This window comes from Eucalyptus grandis, chromosome 7, assembly GCF_016545825.1.
Source record: "Eucalyptus grandis isolate ANBG69807.140 chromosome 7, ASM1654582v1, whole genome shotgun sequence".
Taxonomy (NCBI): domain Eukaryota; kingdom Viridiplantae; phylum Streptophyta; class Magnoliopsida; order Myrtales; family Myrtaceae; genus Eucalyptus; species Eucalyptus grandis.
The window spans coordinates 2319297-2342668 of NC_052618.1; the positions used below are offsets into that span (position 1 = coordinate 2319297).

The 23372-nt window shown below is 39.7% G+C and overlaps 1 protein-coding gene across 1 annotated transcript; it reads left to right on the forward strand.

Moving 5' to 3' along the window:
- The first annotated feature begins 1478 nt into the window (after positions 1–1478).
- On the forward strand, positions 1479–23082 carry LOC120295671 (tuliposide A-converting enzyme 1, chloroplastic-like). The gene is made up of 2 exons (XM_039317009.1): positions 1479–1735; positions 22725–23082. Exons 1-2 carry the CDS (start codon positions 1479–1481, stop codon positions 23080–23082), a joined length of 615 nt encoding a protein of 204 aa, XP_039172943.1.
- The last annotated feature ends 290 nt before the right edge of the window (positions 23083–23372 follow it).

A 23372-nucleotide genomic window follows, 5' to 3' on the forward strand; every position in this document is an offset into this window, starting at 1 on the left:
TACACGTAACCTGTAACCTCTCAAGTATTCTTAAGTATCCCTGACAAGAATGCTTGTGCCTAATCAATTTTGAGGATAAGAGAGAGAGAGAGAGAGAGAGAGAGAGAGAGAGAGAGAGAGAGAGAGAGAGAATTATGCCAGATTTAAAATTAAGAGATGGTGTATTATTTTAGATTATATTTTCCCATAGCCATGTTTCTTGTTGGTGGAATTTTCTTATTTTTATTTTTGCCACACTTTGATTACGAGTTACATGGTATGAATTTCGTCCACGTTCAATATTTATAACAACAAATTAGAGGCATAACTTAAGGAAATTTCCTCCAAGAGATTGAGAAAAACATGCCTCGATTTTTTCCAATCTTAATGATGTGATGAAAAAATAAGTAAATTTATTTTCTTTGTTTATAGTAATTGATATTCATAAGGAGGACCTTCTTTTTGTTAGATTATTGTTTAGTATTGGTAGATGTAATTAATTGAGTAATATTTCCCCTCATCCTTATTTGAAGTACTGATGAATTACAAATATGGAGATCACCATATTTGAGTAATGTCCATATTCATAATTCACCAATTAGAGACCTAATTTGAGAAATTTTTCTCAACATGCTTCTTATCAAAGTATTTTTTATTTTATTTTTTATAATGCAAGGGCACAAGTGATTGTGTTGATAAGTGGTTTGCATGAACTGATCAAGTCCAAGGCTTTGGCCCATACAAGTGATCTTGCATAGTGATCATAGTGATCGTGCTGCATAAGTGGTTTGCATGCACCTCCTAAGATGTAAACATTTAAACATGTGGCATCCAATTTGGAAGCTGAAAATTGTCTAATGCCAAACCAACTGTGCCAATCTTGGGGCTGAATTGCTTTGTTCAAATTAAAACATCTAATTTTCATAATTTTGTAAAACGTCATTATGTATTTGTGTGTCAAATACATAGTTAATAATGAAGCGGCTAGACAAACAGTAAGGTCTGGGCGTGGGCGCCAAGTATAATAAGTTTTCTGGGCTGCACAATACAAAAAGAAACATGAATTTTAAGATTTTGTGTGTCTTCTTCTCAAATTGTTACCCATCAATGAAAGTTAAATCGTTAACTTAATGCCTATCCCAAGATTCATCTCTTTCTAGAGTGTATGCCAGAATGCAATATCTAATAAGGAGAATCTCTACGAGAGGATAGCTGTAGCTGATCCGCTTTGCCCCCTATGTCGCCAAATGCCCGAAACAACAGAACATTTACTTCTCCTCTTGCCCTTGGACGGAAGAGGTTTGGTCTGATCAGAGGGTCCAGATTATAATTCAGCAACAGCAAATTACAAGAATGGACAAATGGGGGTTCAATTGCCGTTTGAATCAAAGAATCTCTTACCGACAAAAGAAGAGCTTGCTGGAATCCTGTGGTCAATATGGAATCCCGAAATGCCTATATTTTTCGATCAAGACAGCCGCAAGCTACCATGGTGGTAGATGAAGCTTTTTCAGCGCGAAAAAAGCTATTTTAGGTGGAACCCAGAGGCAAAACCGAAAATTGGGAGAGACGAAACTCAACTTGCAGCTTTGAAATTCAACTTGGATGGCTCGTGGGTGGAAGGGACAAAAGACGGAGCTGTTGCTGGAATGTGCAGGGATTCGAATGGTGTTGTAGTGGACGGTTTTGTCAAATCGGTTCGAGCTTCATCGGTAATTGAAGTTGAAACCCTGGCTTTGCAACAGACGCTTCAAAGGTAAAGATTCTCAGGAAATTGATTTGCAGGTGGCTGAGGACAGTGATGAGTCATCACTCATGCGCTGCGTGATGGGATTTGGGCAGAGCCCGTGGGCCAGCCTACCTTGGATTGAAGATTGCAGATGTCGGCCAGGCCTACTGAGAGGTGTCCAGCTAGCCCATTGTCTCAGAGGCGCAAATCAAGTCTATCGTGAAGGCCCATCGCAAGTTGTAGTTGGCTTGCGAACCCTTCAAATGCTCTTTTAGATTTATCATGCTCGGATGTTGCACAAACTTTGCTTTAGTATCTAATGAATTGCACATCTTTTTCGAAAAAAAAATTAATAAAAAAGTTAAATTGTTGAGTAAAGAGTACATTATCAATAATAAAATTAATGACACATGAAAGTCTTTCAAGAAAGTCATATAATTCCTATGTTATATATAGTTATCAATTGGCATGATAGAAGGAGGAGGAGAAGGAAAGGAAAACCTTTATCATTTAATATGCTACAAACATCAGTAAAAATATGTTACATAGACTCTGATTTTAAAAGAAAGTAAGGTGCAAGGCTCCAGCTCCACAAGGGTCACCACCTTTGTCGCCATGGCTGAGACCTTTTGCCCTTACTTCTCCACCTCCTCCGACCAAAGGGAATCCGGTGAGATCCTGGACGATTTTCCGAAAGTGGCTGCGCTGACTGTTCTCACCTGATGTTGAGCCGACTTCTTGAATAAGGAGCTCTGTTCTAATTTTGATTATGGTAACCTTTGTTCCGGAACCGTGTTCTGGCTGGAGTTCGGTGGCCTAAACAAGCTTGGTCTTGTCTAGTTCTGTTCTGGCAATCTTAGCCTCAGTTCTGTGCCGCTGCTGTTCATGGCTCAATTTCGCTTGATGAACACGTCGATCGGCCTCTCTTAAATGGAATCGCGGCCGATGATCAAGTTTCAAGCGTAATTTGGGTACTGCAAGATCTCTGGTCACGGAGCAAAGAATCCCACACTTTTCCGGCATCGATGCTAGCAATGACAACGAACGGCCGGCTACCTCCGAGACAACTAGCAAGCCTTGAGGATCAGTTTTCTACCAGTGATGTCTCTCGGAATCTCGACTCTCTCCCTCTCTGATATATCGTGTAAGGTGACTTGCAATGGAAACTCAATGATGACCGCAGATGGTGAGAGAAAATTGAAGGAGAAGATTCTGATTTTGAGAAACTTCGGGAGTCCACCATTAGATTGCCACCACTATGGTCCATAATGATGTATTTAATAGACAATTACGTGCGTTCTTTAAGATGTCGTTTTCGCCAGTGATATCCTTAATCACCGAACCACGTATGTCTATATATCACATACATGCTCTCGGGCGTCGTTTTTGCCGGGGTGATGTACTTAATCACAGAGCCAATATAAACAATTTACGTGCATGTTCTCGGGTGTCGTTTTCGCCAGGGTGATATACTTCATCACAGAGCCACGCACTAACTATTTCTTTCTCATCTTTACCATACCTGATATTAAAGAAAACTAAAAAGAATTTCCCGTAACTGAAAATTCTTGTCCTACTTACTTTTGTTTAGTCCAATTTGATCCCCATAAAATCCCGTGCTGGAGCACTTGGTCCTCACTTGTGTTCTTGCATCGAATTTCCCTCAAACAACAAATTTTGGGCAACAACAACGGCCATTTCCTTCAATTCCGAATTCTAATTCATTTTCTTTTCAGAATCCGATTTTCTGAACAAACAAATCCGATTGAGGTCCAATTTGAATTCTAAAAAAGCCCAAACAACTTCCATTTGCCCATTCACTCACACTAAATGCCAAAAATTCCTTCATTTGGCCAATCCGAATTTTCGTTTGTTTTCCAAATTGTCCACAACGATTTTCCGTAAAAATCCCAAACTCACCGAAAATTCTTCAAAAGGTGAGTCGACATTCCTAAAATGACTCATGACACGACATGACTTCCAATTTCTAAAATCGAATTCAAATTCATGGTTATTTTCAATCAAACGCGCTTTTAGTGTGACCTAGGCTAATATATAGTTTTCAAATATTTTTAGGGCAAATGACCCGTGGTCGATTTTCTTCGAACCACATTGAATCCACTCGACACATTGGCGACTCTTGATTGTCGTGAAAATCTCGAGGATTCAATTACGAACACAGGGTACCAAAACGACAGTAAAATCAAACTAGTGTCAGTCGACAAGAACTTTCCAATTTAGTGGAGTCAGCCACGATCGGTCACACATCTCAGTCAACTGACCTATCTCTGATCTCAAATCGATTTTATACTATGCTGTAATGACCTCTAAAGATGAGCATGATCGAAAAGCCGATTCCTGGTCGAATTCTCAAGTCTATTATCTTAAAATTTCTTAATGACTTCCCTAGATAGTCTAGTTATCTCATGAGTGGCCAACTTAGAAAAAATCACTGTTATCGCGTGGATGAAATGCCCAACTTATCCAATCGAAATCGGAACCTGAAAATCAAGATGTCACAAAAGGTCCAACGTTCCCCTTTCGTGTCGTTTTAGATGCACAAGATCCGAATGAATTTCAATTGTTAGATGAAGTCGGTGTTATATTTCTTGGGTTCGAGTTCAGGCCAACCATGTCTAAAGTGAGCATGAAAACGAAAAGGTCTTCTCACAGGTTAGTACGAGACACATTCAATTTTAGTGTCGTAACACATGTTGCTTTTGTTTGATCTCACAGAGGGGGACTTTGCATCTAATATATAGGAGAAAAATTGGGTCTATAATGGGATTAACTAATTCACAAGCGAAGGATAATACAAAGGAGTGAGCCTTGAGCTGAAGTATTCTAAAAATCTTACATCCTAAAGACGTTTCAGCCCCTATGTCAAGAAATAATACTACTCATTCAAAAATCAATAACTTTTAACGATTCAATCAGAACTTAAACCACCAATAGGCATGCTACCTTGTTGGTAAGGGGATTGAGGGGTGGGGCTCGAGAGTACTAGACCCAATGTTTGATCTCCATGACTATTGCATATACATGTTGTGACATCCTGATTTTTTAGGTTCTGATTTCGATTGGATAAGTTGGGCCTTTCATTGACGCATCTATAATGTTTTTCTCTGAGATAGCCACTCATGAGATAACTAGACTATCTAGGGAAGTCATTAAGAGATTTTAATGCAATAGACTTGAGGATTCGACTAGGAATTGGCTACTCGACTGTGCTCATTTGCAGAGATCATTACAGCATAGATATAAATCAATTTGAGATCAGAAATAGGTTGGTTCGACTGAGATGAGTGATAAACGTGGGTGATCCCACTAAATTGCAAAATTCTCATCAATCAGCACTAGTTTGATTTTTTTTTTTTTGATACCTTGTGTCCGTATTTGAATCCTCAAGATTTTAACGACAATCGAGAGTTGCCAATGTGTTGAGTTGGTTCATTGTGGCTCGAAGAAAATCGACCACGAGTCATTTGCACTAAAAAGTTCTAAAAGCTACCCGGTAGCCTATGTCACACTAAAATCGCACCGGATTGAAATTAACCATGAATTTCAATCCGATTTCAAAAATTTAAAGTTCTGTCATGTCACAATAAATTCTAAGAATGTCGACTCATTCTTAGAAGATTTTTCTGCAAATCAAGACTTTTTTTGGAAAAAGTCGTTCTAGGGCCGTTTTTGTCCAGAAAAAGCCAGGGACCATTTTTGATCATGCATTTGGGAAGTAAGTGGGTTGTATTAGTGAAGAAAAATATCAATTTGATCAATGACTCAACAACGGGATTTATTGAAGCCGAATTAGATTGAATCAAGCAAGAACAAATATCCATTTGATGCCAAAACCCATCAAATTTGTAACTCCCCCATCACCATGACTTATGGACCATCTAAGTAGGTTTCTAGAAGGAATTAGTGCTGAAAATTGCTGTGCAAGCTAACCAAATTTGGTGGACAAACTCAAGGGGACAACTTGGTGGAAAATCAAGCCAAGTGCCCCCTCGTTCTCTTTCCTTTCTCATTGTTCCTCAAGCCAACCAGCTAGCTTTCCCTTTCCATCTCCTTCATTTTCACACACCAGCATAAGCAAGGAAGACCAGCAAGGCCACCGGACTGCCCCTCAAGTCGTCACATGCCACCACCATCGCCGGAACGCCATCCCGCCGTGTGAGCGTGTTGCTTGTGCACGTCTGCCTCGCCACCCCAGCTCGCCTCATCCAGCTTGTCCCTACATTCCAGCAGTCATCTCAGCCCGTGCCAGAGTCGTTTAGCCCACCTTTGACCCCCGTGAGTCCTCGTCAAGGCTCAGTTTAGCCCTTTCCACCCTCCCAATCAATTCCCGCCTCAACCAACCTTGTTTCCTCTCTTTTGTAGTAGCAAACAGAGAGTTTGTTAGTGGATTTCCAGGGGTGGTCTAGGATTGTTTTGAGGTGGTTTCGGGCCTCAGTTGCCAAGACCGCTTTGGAGAAAGTCAGCCTTTGTTGTGTTCCCATTGATTTGAACCGACCGGTTCACCGAACAAGTGAGTTTGCTCACTAAACCCTACTTAGTAGATTAATTATGCTTAATGGTTATTTAGGTTAGTTTAAGTATGTATTAGTGATAAGCTAGAATTAGATTAGCCCTAGAATGGATTAGTGTTAACTTAATTAGTGAGATTTGTTTCATGGATGATGGATTAGTTGAATCTAGTAGAATTACTGCAATTTGGATTTCTAGACCCTCACCGTTTGCTGATTTTTTGGATCAAAATGGGTTACGAATTTGAGGTTGATGTCTCATTGAGAAATTTTTTAAACATCCTTAGCTATAACATATATTTTTCTCAAGATTTTTAGGGATTTAAAAGAAGGTGATATCAGCTCCGTCATTTTCGAACATAGCCTCAGTTTTTGCTGGAATTGGTGACCTTTTAGGATTCTATGGGTTTTTATCAACTCTTAGGGTTCGAATTTCAAAATGGTTTCTTCACAAAAGTTGTTTTTCATATCTTCTAATTTAATATAGTCAAATGTCAGATCAAATGGACATATTTTGGATCTCAAACCAAATTGATTTCGGAAAATATACTTTTTGGAAATAGACTCAGTTTTTGGTGTTGAATTGAGCGATTTACTGGGCCAAATCTAGAAGGATCTGGATTTAGGTGTCTCATGAAAAATGTTTGTTTATCTGTTCTTTACAACATATTTTTCTGAACTCATTTGATTTAGTTTTTGGATTTAAACTTGGAGATGTGCGAGTGGGCCTATTCTGCCGGTTATGGCCAATTATAATTTTGTGATGGTCCTTGAGGCTTTGAGTGCTGGAAATTGCACATTTGATGATATATGGTTAGTTTGTGATATGCCTAGAGTTTATGCTTGATGATCATGTGATAATTAAGAGAACCTATCCCCAACGTGTGTTGGTGGACGTTAATAGTTAAGAGAACCGGTCCCCAGCGTGTGGTGGTGGACGTTAATAGTTATTAGTTCTTCTTGGCATTTGTCGGTAATTATTATCTAACCCTAGCGTGTGTTGGTAATTATTATCTTTCCCGGCGTATGTCGGTAGTTATTAGTCGTTTCCGGCGTGTGCCGGTATTTATTATTCTTCCCTAGCATGTGTCAGTAATTATTATTCTTTCCTAGCGTGTTCAGTAGTTATCATTCTTCCTCGGCATGTGTCGGTAGTTATTATGCTTCCTTGGCGTGTGTCGGAATAAAACTGCTCGTATAGGTAGTAATAGTTAATTAATTGGAATGCATGTTGAGTTGAATTGATGGACCGGCGTGTGTTGGTAATTCTTGCTTTGATGTGTATCGGTAGTTCTTGCTCGTGTGAGTAGTGATTTAATTGTGATTCTTGCTCGTGTGAGTAATGATTGGTTTAGACGTTCCAAATTGGTATGTGAATTTGTTATACACACATGATTGTGATATGAACTGTGCTGACCTACAGGGAGAAACCGAGGCCAAGGTAAGCCTCCATGATTGTATGATTGTGTGATTAAGACGTCTTAGGCGTATTAGCCTCCTAATCAGAGTTTAGAGGGTGGACTTGCTGAGACATTGTCTCATTGGTTATTGTATAACCATTTTTAGATCCTTAGAAGGTGGTCGTGGAGGACCGAAGCCCCGGAGTCTATGAAGGTCCAATCCAAAGGATCGTCGTATATGTCTAACTAGTATGTCGTAGGGCAATTCCTTTTGAGAGTCGATCTCTTAAAGTCTTGTGTTGGTAGACTTTTGTATATGACTCAATTGGTCTTTATCAGCATGTTTTGTTTGGAAATCTGATGTTCTGCTTTTCTATCCCGATATGGTTACTGTCAAGGGATTTTTTATTCGCTTCCGCATGTGCAATAAAATGAAAGGGTTGGCGACTTGTCCTGGGAAGTCGCAAAATTTTATTGACCGCTGAGGGATGGGCACGTGCTCAAGGATCGGGGTGTGACACATGTACATAGAAGACAGGAGTGAGACAAGAAAAGAACCAGAACTTAAATGAGAACACATTTTTTCAATGGTACTTGTACCCATTCATCAAGAAGTCAAGGTCTTTTGTGGAGAGTATGCAATTCGAGTGTCACTAGAAGTCATGGTCTTCGTGGTTTTATGTGTAGATTTTCGGACCGTGTGAACTACATCATGCAGCGGGTCCTTTGGGGTTTCATATGTTGATTTTTTGGACGACTACAAGTTACATGATTCGTGAGAAGTGATGGTCTCACAGAGACTTTATGCCGATGTTCGGCCTTGGAATATACCCATCTTTTATGGAGCGAAATATAATATCAAATAGACTTACTCTATGAGTTCATCTGAATATTATCAATTACATTATGGAAATTGTGAATGGATACTCGTGTTTTATATTGGGACTAGAGTCGGTTTTGTCATTTCTTGATGCATTGTTCATTGAAAAGAAGAAAAATAAACGGATGTCATATATAAACTGCATCTCACTCTTACAGCATAGAATGGAAAAGAGTTCTCCAAGACTTAATAATTTGCAGAAGCCATGCAATTTTATATCCTCAATCACTTTCACCAAGTTGTAGCTTCATTTTATCAATTATCCCTTTACTGGACAAGCACTTAATGACCCTTACTCATCGCTCTATCCTAATGAAGCTTCTGTTAATTCGCCTTCCAACTGTGATCTATTAATATATCGGAGTTGAGCCAATGAGATCTCATGGAAGGGCTTCGCCAATGGTGACTTTTGAGCTAGAAAATCTTCCGAGACTTGCTTCATAGTTGGTCGAGACTTTGGATTAGCACTCAAGCAGGCAAGTGCCAGAGAAACTATCAAAACAATACTTCTTGCAACAGAGTTCTCTCTTGGAAAAGGCAACCGCCAGTCTAGAATTTTATGTAGCATAATATCTTTTCCAGAGGATGTCAACAAGATAGATATAATATCTCCTGGATGTTCACCCATCACCGTTTCCATTGTTACCACTCCAAAACTATACACCTCGCATTTCACATCAACGGCCAAAGTGTACGCGAGCTCTGCAGAAAAACACAAAAGAATACAAAAGGCATACAAAATTTTAGCAGTTGAGGCTTTGGATGGGATGACTACACCCTTAACTGCCTGCCCCGTCGCTGCCCCGCAAGGGGCAACTTTTCCCTCTCCATCATGCCCCACATAACTATGTGCGGCAACCAACCCCGCTCCATTTGCTCCTCCATTTTTTCTTTGAAAACAGTTAATTTTATTTCCACAATAAAACGTTTAGTAGAAATGAATGATTTAGTAATACCAATATAGATGTAATACAAAATCTAAAAATCTTACTATTCCGACTTGCTTTTACTTAGGTGCAACATCAAAATTATAGTTTGAGACATTTTTATTCTAAAATAAGTAACCCAATTATACTGACCACAGTAGCATACAAAATAAATATTCATTTTCCAAAAATATTTAAATATATAGACATGAATAAAACGAATAGAGGAGTTAGAGCCACGGCGAACAAGGTGGTTCCGGGGGGACATTTTGCCAATTGTGGCACAACAAATCCTTAGCTATTGTTGGCTAGTACAATAACAGTCTACAAGTCACTGATGTGCATGGATAGTGAAACTTCTACAATGTCATTTATTTGACTTGTAACTCTATTAGTAACTTTGAGGGTAAAAAAAAAGAAAGAAAAATTATGAAGCATAAAGTATTGCTCACCTGGTGCAATGTATCCATAGGTGCCATCCATATTTGTAGTGAAGTTAGATGAGGAATTATGATCCAGAAGTCTTGCGGTGCCAAAATCTAATACAAAAGCTTGCATTTTACTATTGAGTAAGATGTTATTGCTAGATATGTCTCGATGAACAATTGGCTGAGCACAATCATTGTGCATGTAAGACAAAGCATGTGCCGTATCTCAGACAAGATCAACTCTTTTAGACCAATCTAATTCCACCGCTTCGACATCATCTCTCAAAACACCAAACAGACTCCCATTTTCCATGTATTCGTACACTAAGAACATGCATCGCTTGTGTAAGCAAAAATCATGGAGCTTGATTATGCTTATATGCCTTACTTCTGTCAAGTGTTTCACTTCATTCCGAAAGCTCTCGTCAAAGGATGAGTCCTCTACTTCAAGACGGTGAAGTTTCTTCAATGCCACAACTTTCCCATTGGGCAATCGCGTTCTATAGACGCTACCGTAGCCACCAGTCCCGATGCAATGTTTGAGATCGAAGTCCTCTGTTGCATCAATTATGTCTTCATATGCAATCCTCCCGTCATAATTCCATATTGATAAGAAATTTCAATTTTTCGCTGTAGTCTCTAGTTGCTTTGTCTTTGTTGCACATCGAAATAGAAAGCTAGATTTGACCACTATACAGCAAATTGCAGCCAGCGGAATGAACACCGTCATAAAATGAATTACGCTAGACCTTCTTCTAGGGTCTTGGGTTTTGTGAAACTGGTTCAAATCTTGGTTGCCGAGAAAAGCGTTAGGAAAAACAACCCTCAAATTATTTGGAATTGGACCCTTGAGACGATTATATGATAAGTTGAGGTGATTTAAGTAAGAAAATATTGTAAATATGAATATTGAGCCAAAAGAGAATTGTTGTGAAGATCAAGATCTTTTAACTAGCTCAAATTGTTAAGTTTAATAGGGATTTGCCCGACAAAGTTGTTCAAGCTCAAATCTAGCTGTTGGAGACTTCTTAAATCTCCCATTTCCAATGGGATGGCACAATCAATTCTATTTTCCCGTAAAATTCAACCCAATCAAGTTGTCCAAATTGCCTATTCGTGACGGAATACATCCACCAAGTTGGTTTTCTTGTAAATAGAGATAAGTCAAGCTCCTCAAATTCCCTATTTCTAGAGGAATAGATCCACCGAGTTGGTTTTCTTGCAAATTGAGATAAGTCAAGCTCCTCAAATTCCCTATTTCCGAAGGAATAGATCCACCGAGTTGGTTTCCTTGCAAATTGAGATAAGTCAAGCTCCTCAAATTCCCTATTTCCGAAGGAATAGATCCACCGAGTTTGTTTCCTTGCAAATCGAGATAAGTCAAGCTCATCAAATTCCATATTTCTAGAGGAATAGATCCACCTAGTTGGTTTCCTTGCAAATAGAGAAGAGTCAAGCCCCTCAAATTCCCTATTTCCAAAGGAATAGATCCACTAAGTTTGTTTCCTTGTGAATAGAGATAAGTCAAGCTCATCAAATTCCCTATTTCCGGAGGAATAGATCCATCAAGTCGGTTTCCTTGCAAATGGAGATAATTCAAGTTCCTCAAATTCCCTATTTCCGGAGAAATAGATCCACCGACTTGGTTTCCTTGCATATCGAGATAAGTCAAGCTCTTCAAATTCCCTATTTCTGGAGGAATAGATCCACCGAGTTGGTTTCCTTGCAAAATCAGATAAGTCAAGCTCGGCAAATTCCCTATTTCCGGAGGAATAGATCCAACGAGTTTGTTTTCTTGCAAATAGAGATGAATCAAGCTCGTCAAATTCTCTATTTCCAAAGGAATAGATCCATTGAGTTTGTTTTCTTGCAGATAGAGTTGAATCAAGCTCGTCAAATTCCCTATTTCCGGAGGAATAGATCCACCGAGTTTGTTTTCTTGCAAATACAGATGAATCAAACTCGTCAAATTCCCTATTTCCGGAGGAATAGATCCACCGAGTTGGTTTTCTTGCAAATAGAGATTAATCAAACTCGTCAAATTCCCTATTTCCTGAGGAATAGATCCACCGAGTTGGTTTTCTTCCAAATGGAGAATAGTCAAGCTCCTCAAATTCCCTATTTCCGGAGGAATAGATCCACCGAGTTGGTTCCCTCGCAAATAGAGACAAGTCAAGTTCCTCAAATTCCTTATTTCCGGAGGAATAGATCCACCAAGTTGGTTTCCTCCCAAATAGAGATAAGTCAAGCTCCTCAAATTCCCTATTTCTGGAGGAATAGATCCATCGAGTTGGTTTTCTTCCAAATGGAGAATAGTCAAGCTCCTCAAATTCCCTATTTCAAGATGAATAGATCCACCGAGTTGGTTTCCTTCCAAAAAGAGATCAGTCAAGTTCCTCAAATTCCCTATTTCCGGATGAATAGATCCACCGAGTTGGTTTCCTTCCAAAAAGAGATCAGTCAAGCTCCTCAAATTCCCTATTTCCGGAGGAATAGATCCACCGAGTTGGTTTCCTCCCAAATAGAGATCAATCAAGCTCCTCAAATTCCCTATTTCTGGAGGAATAGATCCACCGAGTTGGTTTCCTCCAAAATAGAGATAACTCAAGCTCCTCAAATTCCCTATTTCTGGAGGAATAGATCCACTGAGTTGGTTTCTTCCCAAATTGAGATGAATCAAACTCATCAAATTCCCTATTTCTAGAGGAATAGATCCACAGAGTTGGTTTCCTCTTAAATCAAGATTAGTCAAGTTCATCAAATTCCCTATAGAGGATGGAATGGGACCAATCAAGTAGTTGAAACTTAAATCAACATAATCCATTTTTGCGAGGTTCCCAAGTTCAAGAGGGATAGAGCCACTTAAATTGTTTGACCCAAATCTAAGAAATCATAAATTGTGCAAGTGGCCAATAGTCGGAGGGACTACACCATTAAGTGAATTGAACTCAAGATTCAGGGTGTTCAATCTCTCCAAATTTCCCAACTCAAGAGGAATAGAGCCACTGATGTAATTACTACCGATATTAAGAATTTGAAGCCTAGTGAGGTTTTGGACACATGGAAGCAACTTGCCAGTGAGGGAATTGGAGGACAAGTCAAGGTAAGTTAGCCTCGACGGAGTACATATTTGAAGGGGGATTTTGCCGGCTAGTCCAATATAAGAGAAATTAAGTAAGGTGAGGCTTGGAAGTAGAGAGAAGTTCATGTTGCTGAAATTACCTCCTATTTGGTACCCATATGGCAAGTGAATCCCGTCGATGCTCCCAGAGGCGTCGCACAATACCCCGGGCCACGCTCAATGAGGTATGGTAGTGTTTTCGGCGACGGAGGGAGACCACCATTCGCTGTAGAGAAGCGCACTTGCCTCTGATTGTTTAGAAGGTGCTGGTGTTGCAAGAATTGAATTGTAGCAGGAGAAAGCTATAACGATTAGTACAGCTAAGGACAAGTTGTGGATTATGCTCATCATGTTGCAGCTCTAGTCACTTGTTATTGCCATATTCTTTGGATTACGGCATTTAAAAAGCGAAGCAATACACTGTACCAACGCGTCAAACGGAACGCGATTTCCACAATTCACTTGTTATCTTTGTATTGACTTGACACTTACTGTCTTTTATTCTTTCCTCCCTTCCTTTTTCTTTTGAGATGATGGAGTTGCCACCAACTCATAGGGCTGTAAAAGGGGAACTAATTACTAAACATTGAATTAGGTTGTGAAGCAATCCAAGTTTCAGCACCCCTACAAAGCAAAAACTGTGTATCAAATATCATCACTACTTTTTACGTCCTTACAGAGTCACAATGCTTTATCAAGGACTATTCTATTATTTTGAACTGCAAAAAGAAGAAGAAGAAAAAAGGATCTTCTTCTGTGCCCATAAATTCCTGAAAAAGTTGGTAAGTGCCAAAATACTAATGATAAATGGATCTTCATTGGGTGTGATTTTATGCAACATAAAATCAGCAATAGTAATGTTATGACTTTTGAAGTAATCATTTAAGTGTCGTATTTTAGCTCACTTAAGTTACGTAGGTGATTCTTTTACTAGAAATTTCAATGTGGCATTGATTCCTAGCAAATCAATTGCATTATTTAATATTAAATTAATGCCACAATGAATTTTCAAGTTAAAAAACCATTATTGTAATTTTAGATATTTGGTTTTTGAGCAAACAAGATATTTTGCTCTTGCAAATCTTTGAATGTCGCAATTTTGTGATTCGATTAGAATTTAAATAAGCATACTAGCCAAAAAGAAAAGGATTTAAACCTTGTAAGGATGGATCTTGTGCACATCCATCAAGAAGTCAAGATCTTTTGGGGTTTTACGTGTGTTGACTTTGGATTAGTACGTGGTTAATGGTTTATGGGAAGTCAAGGTCTTTATGACACTTTTAATGGGTGATGTTTGGCCCTAAAAATTTCTAACCCATCGTAAGGGAAAGGTCATGGACAAATTTTTCAGCTTTTTCTTCTTTTGACTAACAAGCCTTCAACTTAGGGTCCGTTCGTTTCGTGGAAAATATTTTCCTAGAAGTCATTTTCCAAGAAAATGACTATTTTCCAATGTTTGGCCGAAACCTAAACTTTGAGTGGAAAATATTTTCCACCATTAACTAATTTAATTGTTTGAAAAAAATTATCAAAAATTGAATTTTAATATTTTTAATTGACCAAAAAATTAATTTTATTATATATATATTTATAATTTTTAAATGAATTTTTAATTATTTATATTTTAAAAATCAATTTTTTTATTATTCTTTATTTTTCTCTCTTTTTATTTTTCCTTTTTCTTTTTCTTTTCCTTCCTCCTTCCTCCTCCTTCTTCCTCCTCCTTCCGCCGCCGCCGCCTCCTTCTTGCTTGACAATGGCCGACTTCCTGGCGGTCGACCAAGACCCGGTGGCCAGATCCGGCGAACTCGAGGCTCGGCCGATCTCGCCCGAGCTCGCCATGTGCATCGCCGGGCTCGGCGAGCCGCGGGCTCATCGGATCTGGCGGCGGAGCTCGAGCTTGCCTGGATTGGGAGACCGAGCTCTACCGCCAGATCCGGCGAGCTCGCGGCTCGCCAGAGCCCGGCAAACCTCTGGTGAGCTCGAGTGAGGCCCGAGCCCCGCCCAGCTCGCTGGATTTGGCGAGTCGCGAGCTTCGCCCCAGGCCGGCGAGAGCTCCACCTCGCCCGATTTGGTGAGGCCTGATCTTGGCTTCGCTAGATCGGGCTAGGTGGAGCCTCGCGGACCTGGGGCGAGGGTCATGTTGGCTTGTAGCCGGTCGGCGGACGCCTCATGGCCGGTCGCTAGCTGTCGGCCGCCACCAAAGAAGAAGATGAAAAGGAAAGAAAGAAAAGAAAAAAAAAAGAAAAGGAAAAAAAAAATTAAAAACTCGATTTAAATAAAAAGAAAAAAAGAAAAAGAAAGCATAAAAATAAAACAAAATATATTGATAAAAAGAAGCAAGATGGAAGAAGTTCTGGAAAACGTTTTCCACTTCAAAAGTGGAAAACGTTTTCCTCACTTTTAAAGGTTGTTTTTTTTTTTTCCAATGACGGAAAACATTTTCCTTGACTAGCTCATTTTCCGTGAAACGAACGCCGAAAATCTGAAAAACATTTTCCCGAAAGTCATTTTCCACGAAACGAACGGACCCTTAGAAAGAGAAAGATCCTTGTAATTCCATTCACACTGTAAATATCAAATCGTGTTGTGCATCAATGATAGTGATCCTATTGGAGTTATTTCTCAAAAGCACATAGTAGACTTCCCTTCCAGCTATGGACAAACACCTACGCTGAAATGTCGCTTCTTCCTCACCGATGATGTCCACGGTGAAACGCCCTCACCATTGCATGTTCATCATCGACAAAATATGATGAAACACCAAGCAAGCTGAACTCTACGTTCCTCTCGTTCTGTGGTTTTAGTAGGGGAATCGAAGCTTGGTGTTCTATTTCCTTCTTTCGTTTCTTATTACAGAACAATATGGATTCTGATTCTCCACTGGTTTCAGTGTATTTTTTTTTTTTGTCATATAGCAGCTTCATCATTGAATGACGGACATCTCTGAAGGTTACTTGATCGTCGGTTCATGAACGAACAAATGTAGGCTTTCTATCCTCTATGATTCTCGTCCTATGAAGTGAGGTCGTTAATACTGATTTTTGGATCAATATTTAATGGCTGGGGCTAGGATCATCATTCTGAATGCTCGACGATAGTTAGAGATGCATATGTGTGGATATGATGTTAATCAATGGCAGTTAAGGCATGATTAGTGGATGTTGATAGTGTAAACGTGATTTCTGGACTGATTGTGTGATATTGATGATATGATGACGTATATGGCTGATTTTCTCGATGTGATCAACTACAGAATGCTAGTAATCTTCATTACCTTCGTTTTGACATATTATATTATACATCATATGATGTGGTTTGCATGCTAAAATTGTGCTATGATCTTAGGTTTAGAATCTGAACTCTTAATGCGTTCCGTTCTGTCTGACCTGGCTGTTTAGTCAAATTTTTATGATGTGATTTAGGTGTTGATGTCTTCATGGGATTTGTTCATCAATCTAGGTCTAGGTCATATAAAATTTTCATAAAAATTTTCAGTGATGGGGAAACTAGATATCCAGAGACTAAGACATTAACCATTAGCCAATTCGAGCTTGGACTTTGCCATGGTCTTCAGGTTGGATGCTTCTACTATTTCACTCTATCTGTACTTCTTTTTTTAAAGCCCTACCCACCAAAGATCATTCCTCATTCTCCTCTTCACTAACCAAATGTGACTGGTTTTGGTCCAAACTTGAACCAAATACCGCAACAGACAAGCTAGTGCCCAGCCTAGTCAAAGTAGCTCTCAAGGAAGCTTCAAATATGGAAGATCTGCTTGTCAAACAATCTGCTACAGTAAGGATCGGCAAAGCTCCCTGGACAATGGACCACTCCTCGTTAGAGCTTGTTTCTACCTTTCTTGCACTTTGAGTTTCCTCTATTCTGTCCTACCCTGTTTCTTTCTTTAAGCCACCCTCACCAAGCAAGATCCCACACCACAGAATGATTTCAGCGTCTCTTGCAAAGAAGAAATGTATTGTAACATGATGTCATGAAGCGCAAGAATTAGTTCATCTGCCTCAGAAACACCAGTAAAGCTGATGCGCCTTTTTACAGCTGCTTCAAGAACTACAATAACTTGGGGAATGGATTCCTCATTCCTCTTAACTGTCTCGCTGAGTTCACTCCCTGGGCTCCCACACCACGAGCAACAGCTCCTCTTAAATCCACCCCAGAGATCTCATTGGTAAGTATAGCCCGTTCTAGCTGTCCATATCTAAAATACAACATCGGGTGAAAAATATATATAGTCTATTGAGAACCAATAAGCAATTTCCTGACAGAAAAGCTTCATCTGAGAGTGAAAATCATGAAGAGGCTTGGAATCCTTCTCTTTCTTCGGTTATTGATTTTAATGCATCTTGCATATTGACTCATAAGTTGAACAATAATGACCCGAGATGCGAAGTATTGGACAGCCTAAATTAAAACGATCCTCACTAAACATGGACAGGATTCTGACAACGAGATTAGACTGCCAAATATGACCATGTACAGCTGTCTCCAACAGTAGAAAGATCACTTGATCCAAACATTTCACGACTCCTGTCACTAGAGGGTTAAAGTAAGATTTAACATAAGTTAGTCATGGAATACAAAGACTGGAAGTTACTGAGCTATGCATGCAAATGCAGAGATGAAGCTCATCTTGGAGTGGATGGTGTCGCATCGGGCTGTGCCTTCATTGATGATGATAACGTATCCTTAAAATCTTAAAGCCACGTGTCACATTCATTGCACAAGTTGAGGTGTGACGTGGACAGTGTTATGTGAAAGTTATTCTTCAAAAATGGTGAAAAACTATCTCTGTACCTTTTAAAGCCTTGCTCCTAAGTTTGAAAGGTCCAAGATAAATTCTGAAGTAGAATACTGACATGAGCGATCCTCAACATAAGTTTTATGAAATGACTGTCTACAATCCATACTTCAGAGTCGAACTCAACTTCATCTAGTCATTCCATTGTATTAGTATCTGTCAAATTCAATACTTCAAGGGAATTTCCTACAACCCATAGCTAAAGCTTCCACACTGCAGATACGTACTCTCAGAAAGAAGGTGAACTGCCTTCGATGTATCCATCAGTACACAGAGATCTCACTCCGAAAATAGGTGCTGAATATTCCTCGCAAAACTCCCTATTATGTTTTGTAACTCGATCAGGGCCTCAAGATGCTTTGGTTGAATTTTTATAGCCTTTGGCATATCTCCAGACAAAATATCTAACAAACTTGTGGTCAGGAAAAAGGATATAAATACAATGAGTAGAAAAGGAACCTGGGGCAGAAATGAAGGAACTGATTGGGACATGAATTCAACAAGTGATCTTGTTTAAGCCCAAAAGCAGGGGAAAGAGCTAAAGAAACCTACATTGCACTCAAACGGATCAAATGAAGAAGAGGGAGAAACGCTGACCTATACCTTCTTGAGCTCTGCTCCTCGAGTGATGCGATGGAGTTCCCGAACAGTGGGATTTTCTTCCCAGACTTTACGAGATTGCTGGTAATTGAAGACGCTTCTTGTAACATGTACGCAGCAAAGCAAGCGACTGCAATTTTTGGGATATAGCCGATTTAGCCCCCGACGACCTACCCCTGCATCCTTGTTGCTGCCGCTGCACCGAGGCCAAGACAACGAATTGCCGACCCTCACTAAGTCTTGCGAGTCAAGCCCTTGGTGTGTCCCGGAGATCCATTGCACCGGGGGGCTCCACGACCTTGCTGCCTGATGGATTTTTTCCTTTTGATGGGCCTGAGTTGGCCCGTCCGCCCATGTTGGGCCCAAAAGGCCCGGCCTATGAGTTGAGGTCCCATGGAGGAAGTTATTAAAAATAAAGGAAAATCATAAATGCGGTTATCTGAGATAGAAGTTACGTATTTTGTAAAAGAGAGATTACGTTCTCTTAGAGGTTACGTCTTCTCATACCACTTTCTCCCGAAGAACAGAATAGGATAATCCTCTGAAGAACAGTGTGGATTCTTCCTCTTTGATTCGCAACACCGGTGTTTAGTCCGTGGAAACAAGGTACGTTCGATTAAGTTTTCTTAAGCCATGGGGTTGTGCTGCCTATACTCATGAGTCCTCTCACAAGTTTGGGAAATTGGGTCCCAAAGGAAAGAAGAGTATTTTCATAAGATACTCTGAACACTCGAAAGGGTATGTGTTCATAGGTGAGCAGGAAAATGAGAGTAAAACTGAGTTTGAATCACGGAATGTCACATTCTTAGATAATGATTTTCCTAAAAAGGGCGAAATAGGTGAGGACTACTCTTTATTTGAAACCTTAGATCCAGATAATGAATTTAGTGGAGTTCGTCCAAGTGGGAGTAACATGAGAAGTGATGAATTTAATTCAAATCACTCTCAATTACAACCACATGATGAGACGATATCATTATTATCTAATCTGAGTGCGAGCATAATGGAGAATGATGTGCAAAGTGTACCATCTCCCGTACGGCGAACAAGTCGCAAAAGTATTCCCCGTTGATGTTTTGACATTGAAGGGGAAACTTTTATGGTTGCTCCGTAAGATGAAGATGAGCCAAGGAATGTAAATGAGGTTCTAAGTTGCTTTAATAAGGAAAAATGGATGCATGCAATGAAATAGGAAATGGAGTCAATGAGGTCAAACCATGTTTGAGAACTGGTTGATCTTCCAAAAGGATACAAAGCCATTGTGAACAAATGGGTTCTCAAAATTAAGCGTAAAGATGATGGCTCGATGAAAGGCATAAGGCTCACCTTGTGGCAAAGGGATATAATCAACAAGAAGGAATTGATTATGATGAAACATTTTCTCCCATCGTGAGATTTACCTCGATTCACATTATTTTGGCAATAGTGGCAAGTATGGATCTTGAATTATATCAAATGGATGTAAAGACTGCTTTTCTCAATGGAGAATTAAACGAAGAAATTTATATGGAACAACCTGTTGGTTTCATTATGAAGGGTCAAGAACAAAAGGTTTGTCGACTTTTGAGATCGATATATGGCCTTAAGCAGTTATCAAGACAATGGTATATATGTTTTCATAATGTCATAATGGCATATGATTTTACAATGATTGATGATGATCATTGTGTATATATAAAAAATTCCAAAGATCAATTTGTGATCATATCATTATATGTTGATGATATACTAATTGCCGGAAGCAATATGGAGTTTGTTAACATTGTCAAAAGTTGGCTATCTTCCAACTTTGAGATGAAAGACATGGGTGAGCTTGCATATATTCTTGGAGTTAAGATTTCAAGAAATTGTTTGAAGAGATCATTGTCTCTTTCGCAAGAAACATACATAAACAGGTTTCTTGAACGATTTCGTATGCAAGATTGTAAACCCATAGATACTCCTATTGCAAAAGGCGAAGGATTGAACCACAGATTGTGTCCAAGGACTCCACAAGAGAAGGAACAAATGCAACATGTTCCTTATGCTAGTGCTGTTGGGAACTTGATGTACGCTATGATGTGTACAAGACCTAACATATGTTTTGCAGTTGAAATGGTAAGTAGATACCAATCCAATCCAGGTCAAGCACATTAGAAAGCTGTTAAGAGAATACTAAAGTATCTAAAGGGAACTGTTGATTATATGCTGAGTTATCAAGGAAATGATCTGCGACTCGAAGGCTATTCAGATGCTGATTGGGGAGGAGATTTAGATAAATGAAATCTAGCTCTGGGTTTGTTTTCTTACTGAATAATAGCGTCATATGTTGGAGCAGTAAGAAACAAACATGTATAACCTTGTCCACGATGAAAGTTGAGTTCGTGAGATTATTAGCAACAATACAATAAGGTATTTGGCTTAAGAAATTTTTGGATCATTTAGGTGTTATTGAAAGTGCTGCAAATTCGTTGTTAATTAACTGTGATAGACAAGTAGCAATAGTATACACCAAAGATCCAAAATATCATGGTAAGACCAAACATATAGATACCAAGTATAATTTTGTCAAAGATATGATTGCACGAAAAGATGTGAACTTTCAGTACATGTTTACACATAGAATGGTAGCAGATCCTATGATAAAGTCAATACCTAGAGATGTGTTTTTTGGCCATGTGAAATCTTTGGGACTGCGTAGAGGGTGATGTACTGAATATTGTAATTTCCCTTAAGTGTTCACATTTGATGAATTTGTGTTTTCATCATTAATGCCTATAAAATTTTGTTTGACATTTATGCATCTTAATACTTAGTGCATTATATTAAGTAGAGAAAGTATGTCAGACATATAAGAGATTAGCACACTCTCACAGGTAATCGCCTCTATTTACTGTGTGATGAATAGAGATGAGACGGTTTTTAAGCTTATTATCTAGGTGATAATTGAGAGCTCAAGCTTAAATACCTATGTCGCCTTAACTGAGTGTTAAGATGATGACATAATATTTTCTATGTCCGAAAGTAAAATAACCCACATATTTTACTTTATCTGTCTATAATGCTATATGTGAATTCTGATAAATTCTGTGAATGAGTAGATACGTAAACTCAAGTTAGACATTAAGTATGTCTGAACTATCATCTTGTACGGTATTAAAGATGTAGACATACGCTCTATGGAAAAAGAGTTAAATACCATAATACGTATTTCATACTACGTATGCATGTGACGACCAATAAGAGTGGCAAAAGTTTTGATCTCAACTTTTATGCTGTGTGAGACTCTTGAGGAAAAGAGTTCCTCAAATTAGTGCCCTCACTCTTACTTATTTTCAAGATTTCTATTCAATGTTTGCTATCTTAGAATGTTACCAATGGTCATGAATTGATTCGATGTAATGGGATATTTCTAGAAAAGCAAGTTGAACTGAAATTGAGAGTTTCAAGGAAAGAGGAAGATCGAATTTGGAGAATCACATTATAGTTTTGTATTCACCGGTCAACCAATTATGATTGTTTTATGGGATAATCATAATTGTGAATATAATATATCATTGTTTAAAAAGAGATCAGAAGAGAGATATAAATGTGATCGATCAATCTAGGGTACTGCATATTAGGTCTACTCATGATGTGATGCCCATTATGAGCTGCTATATATTCCTAACAGATGTATGGTAACGAGCTCTCAAAGTATGCTGGTCGCACGGACTATTTACCAGTATGAATGTTGCAGTGAGGAAAATAGGATTCTGTTCGGCCCACCATGTCAAGTGGGAGTTGATGGATTTTTCTCTGATGGGCCTAAGTAGGGCCTGTCTGCCCATGTTGGTTTTGGCCCACCATGTGTGAGTGGGAGATGATGGATTTTTTCCTTTTGATGGGCTTGAGTTGGTCCGTCCGCCCATGTTGGGCCCAAAAGGCCCGACTCGTGAGTTGAGGGCCCATGGAGGAAGTTATTAAAAATAAAGGAAAATCAGAGAGGCGGTTATCTGAGATAGAAGTTACATATTTTGTAGAAGAGAGATTACGTTCTCAAAGGTTACGTCTTCTCATACTGCTTTCTCCCGAAGAATAGAACAGGATAATCCTTTGAAGAACAGCGTGGATTCTTCCTCTATGATTTGCAACACCGGTGTTTAGTCTGTGGAAATAAGGTACGTTCGATTATGTAATGTGCCTTAGGATTGGTGATTCATGATTTTCCTAGGCTCACTTCCGCTACATTTCGATTCTGTGTCGAATCATTGTTTTTGGGATCCCGTTTCCCGAATTTTTTTTCCCATCATTGCTTGTCCATCACGTGACCGTGCTCCCCGACGATGTACTAGGCAAGCGGGTCAACCTCTTGGGGCGGAGGTGGCGGACCCTGGCCGGAAGGCGTGGGTGGACAGCTGGTGGCAGTTCGTGCGCGGGTTAGACAAGGGGTGCGATGACCCGCTGATCAACCCGTTCGCCGACGGAGCTGCCGGCGTGGAAGGGCTGGCGTGCAAGAACGTACTGGTGATTGTGAGCGAGAAGGACATCTTGCGGGACAGAGGGAGGATGTACTACAAGAAGCTGGTGGAGAGCGGCAGAGTTCATGGAGATCGAGGGCGTGGATCACGTGTTCCATATCTTCCACCCGAGCTGCGAGGAGGCCAAGAGGCTGTTCAAACGCGTGGCCTCGTTCGTGAACAGCGATGGTGATGATCGCAAGGAAGGAGATCGTAATGTCAAAGGTGCATGAAACGGTTTGAGGGCGTTTTCAAAGTTTGTCTTTTACTTTTCCTCGTCGCTGATGGAATTTCTGGTCGTCGTCAAGATGTCGCCTGTCGTGGTGAAAGAACGTGGTCGTCGATACACATTCTTGGCCACGAGAGAGTCGTCGTGTGTAGCTTTTGTCAATTCCTGATTATTAGTATGATTGGTTATTGACGTTTCGACGTTACTGACCTTCTGACCGACCAATCGGGCCAGAGAAACGCGCGTCATGCTCT

What these genes read in the sequence shown, in the direction of transcription:
- LOC120295671 (XM_039317009.1), top strand. Translation starts at nt 1,479, where the DNA reads ATGAAGCTTTTTCAGCGCGAAAAAAGCTATTTTAGGTGGAACCCAGAG. An exon ending in TTGCAACAGACGCTTCAAAG is followed by an intron (nt 1,736 to 22,724) that starts GTAAAGATTCTC and finishes ACGATGTACTAG; the next exon opens with GCAAGCGGGTCAACCTCTTG.